Raw genomic sequence first — 1,447 nt, 5'->3', positions numbered from 1 at the left:
TGGATGTTACACAACAGCTCAGTCAACTGGAGATTAGAGAGAGAGAGATTAAGTCCAGGGGGGAGGGAGGGGTGAGGAGGGAGATTACAGCTGCATCTTCTCACACACGTGTGCCCCCCCCCCCCCCCCCCACACTTACACACACACAAACACACACTGTTTCTGTTCTTATACCTTCAGGCAGCCCAGCAGCAACATGTGGTGTGAGACCAGGGGTGAGGACCAGGGGTGAGGACCAGGGGTGAGGACCAGGGTCCGCCTGAACCTGGGATCTGAAGGACACGACTAGAAGAAGAAAGAGAGTAAAGAAGACCACCGTAGACCACCGTCGACCACCGTAGACCACCGTAGACCACCGTCGACCACCGTAGAGCCCTGAAAAGAGAGTCCACAGTCATGGGTTCTCTTCTCCACTGAACCACCGTGCTGTCGTTGACCTCATGTCCATCACAGTGACCTCCGGTCTTGGCTGCGGCCGCAGACTGCTGTGGTCAGTCTTCTGGACTCTGGTCGTGGCTGAAGGTTCTACACTGGACCTGCAGAACAACAGAACCCGGTCGGTGGAAGAGAACTGGACCAGCAGTACCACGGAACTGCAGCCCAACCTGCGGACTGAGGCCCCGACCCAGGGCACCTCCATGACCGCCACAGGTCAGTACTGTTCCTCCATGTCTCCACAGACACAGACGTTCATTAGTACCGATGACTCAGAGGACGTGGTTCTTGTTCCAGTGGAACTGTTTATCTCTCTCTCACTGGAGCTCAGCAGATTAGGATTAGGTCCAGATCGGCCGAGAGCCCAGAGGAGCGGGCCGCATCAGGCTGTGATGTCACAGTCAGCTGGTTAACTAGTCCAGGGATGTGGACCACATTAACTACACTTGAATATTTACTAGTGTTCCTGAGTGGCCCACTGGTGGGCTGGGTCAGAAACCCCACTGGGCCACAACCACAGTGTAGAGCGATGTGGAGGAAACCCAGGTGCATGCTGGGAGGCCAGATCAGGACTCATTATCAGACGGTGTCCACGTGTCCCCCCAGGTCCGTCCTGTGACCCGGTCCAGCCCCCGCGTCGGGGCTCCTTCTTCGTGGACCGTGGGACGGGTGCGTCCGTGGGCAGCGTGCTGACCTTCTGGTGCAGGGAGGGGTACCAGCTGGTGGGCTCGGACCAGGTGCACTGCTCCATCAGAACAGGGAGACCAGAGTGGAGCCCCCCCCCACCCGTCTGTGAAGGTGAGCGGTCTGCCACAGGGGGGCGCTGCAGACCAAGCTCAGGTCTGAAGTCAGTTTTCTCTTCCTTCAGCCTCAGCCCGACCGTGGGACCGCGGTCTGAGGGCGGCCGTCCTGGTGTCGGTGGTCAGTGGGGGGGTCATCCTCGCCATGACGCTGTCCTTCATCATCTGCTGTCTCCAAGAACGCTGCAGGAAGGAGGGGCGGGGCAGGTAGG

General features: G+C 59.0%; 1 protein-coding gene across 2 annotated transcripts in view; it reads left to right on the top strand.

Moving 5' to 3' along the window:
• LOC103383078 (sushi domain-containing protein 3) overlaps window positions 1-1,447 on the top strand; it is a 23,562-nt gene that overhangs the window by 21,388 nt on the left and 727 nt on the right. For both annotated transcript variants that reach the window (XM_017034471.2, XM_017034472.2), the window contains exons 2-4: window positions 181-651; window positions 1,042-1,233; window positions 1,304-1,442. In XM_017034471.2, the coding sequence (XP_016889960.1) occupies window positions 441-651; window positions 1,042-1,233; window positions 1,304-1,442 (542 nt within the window). In that variant the 5' untranslated portion in view covers window positions 181-440. The remainder of the gene's footprint in view (window positions 1-180; window positions 652-1,041; window positions 1,234-1,303; window positions 1,443-1,447) is intronic.

This window comes from Cynoglossus semilaevis, chromosome 8 (genome assembly GCF_000523025.1).
Source record: "Cynoglossus semilaevis isolate Cse_v1.0 chromosome 8, Cse_v1.0, whole genome shotgun sequence".
In the NCBI taxonomy this organism is placed as follows: Eukaryota; Metazoa; Chordata; class Actinopteri; order Pleuronectiformes; family Cynoglossidae; genus Cynoglossus; species Cynoglossus semilaevis.
The sequence above is the reverse complement of the archived record's forward strand: the minus strand, read 5'-3'. Positions and strand labels throughout refer to the sequence as shown.